The sequence below is a fragment of the Megascapheus bottae genome, chromosome 14 (genome assembly GCF_031878675.1).
Source record: "Megascapheus bottae isolate mThoBot1 chromosome 14, mThoBot2.hap1, whole genome shotgun sequence".
NCBI lineage: Eukaryota > Metazoa > Chordata > Mammalia > Rodentia > Geomyidae > Megascapheus > Megascapheus bottae.
Window position 1 is genome coordinate 32969469 of NC_143522.1, and position 839 is coordinate 32970307.

General features: G+C 53.2%; 1 gene segment (V, D, J or C); it reads right to left on the reverse strand.

Annotated features, from left to right (window-relative positions):
* Positions 1-839, reverse strand: LOC150055026 (immunoglobulin heavy variable 3-33-like). The segment is given in 3 exon segments: positions 1-12; positions 373-692; positions 794-839. Coding segments are annotated over 3 exon segments (378 nt in total).

Genomic DNA, 839 nt, shown 5'->3' on the forward strand with positions numbered 1-839 from the left:
TCAGATCAGACCCTGGAGAGCACGGCAAAGGCAACATCAGCAATGTGATTTTCCCTCTGTGTTTTGTTCAGGTGAAATCATACCTGGTTTTAAGTAAACCTCATAGTGAAAACAGAACATCTTGTTCAGACTTCAAAGGTTATGACAGACCACAGGAGAGTTCCCATGGGAATCTTCAGAAGAGGAGCAGAGGCAGGCAGATACTTAGAAGAACTGAGAGAGGAGGATTTCAGGAGGACACACACACAGGGGCATTGCTGGAAATGTCCCGCTCCTGCTCCTGGGCTGAGCCTGAGCTCTGTGTGTCCTGAGTGCCCCCTGCTGGTCCCGAGCGCCCCTGCAGGGAGGTTTGTGTCTGGGCCTGCACTGCACTTCCTGCACTGTGTCTCTAGCACAGTAATAGATGGCTGTGTCCTCCACTCTCAGGCTGCTCATCTGCAGGTACAGCATGTTCTTGGAGTTGTCTCTGGAGATGGTGAAGCGGTCTTTCACAGATTCCGCGTATTTTTGCTGACTTCCATCATACCATATAACCCCAACCCACTCCAACCCCTTCCCTGGAGCCTGGAGGATCCAGTGCATGCCATATTGACTGAAGGTGAATTCAGAGGCTGCACAGGAGAGTCTCAGGGTTCCCCCAGGCTGCACCAAGCCTCCTCCAGACTCCACCAGCTGCACCTCACACTGGACACCTGCAAACACAGACAATCCGGGTCAGGCATGCTCACACTCACCACTGCTCCTCCACCAGCTCCACTCACACACTCAGGGTCTCTGCTTCCCCATCAATCACCTTTGAACATAGCCACCAGGAAAACCCAGCACAGGCCCAGCTCCAT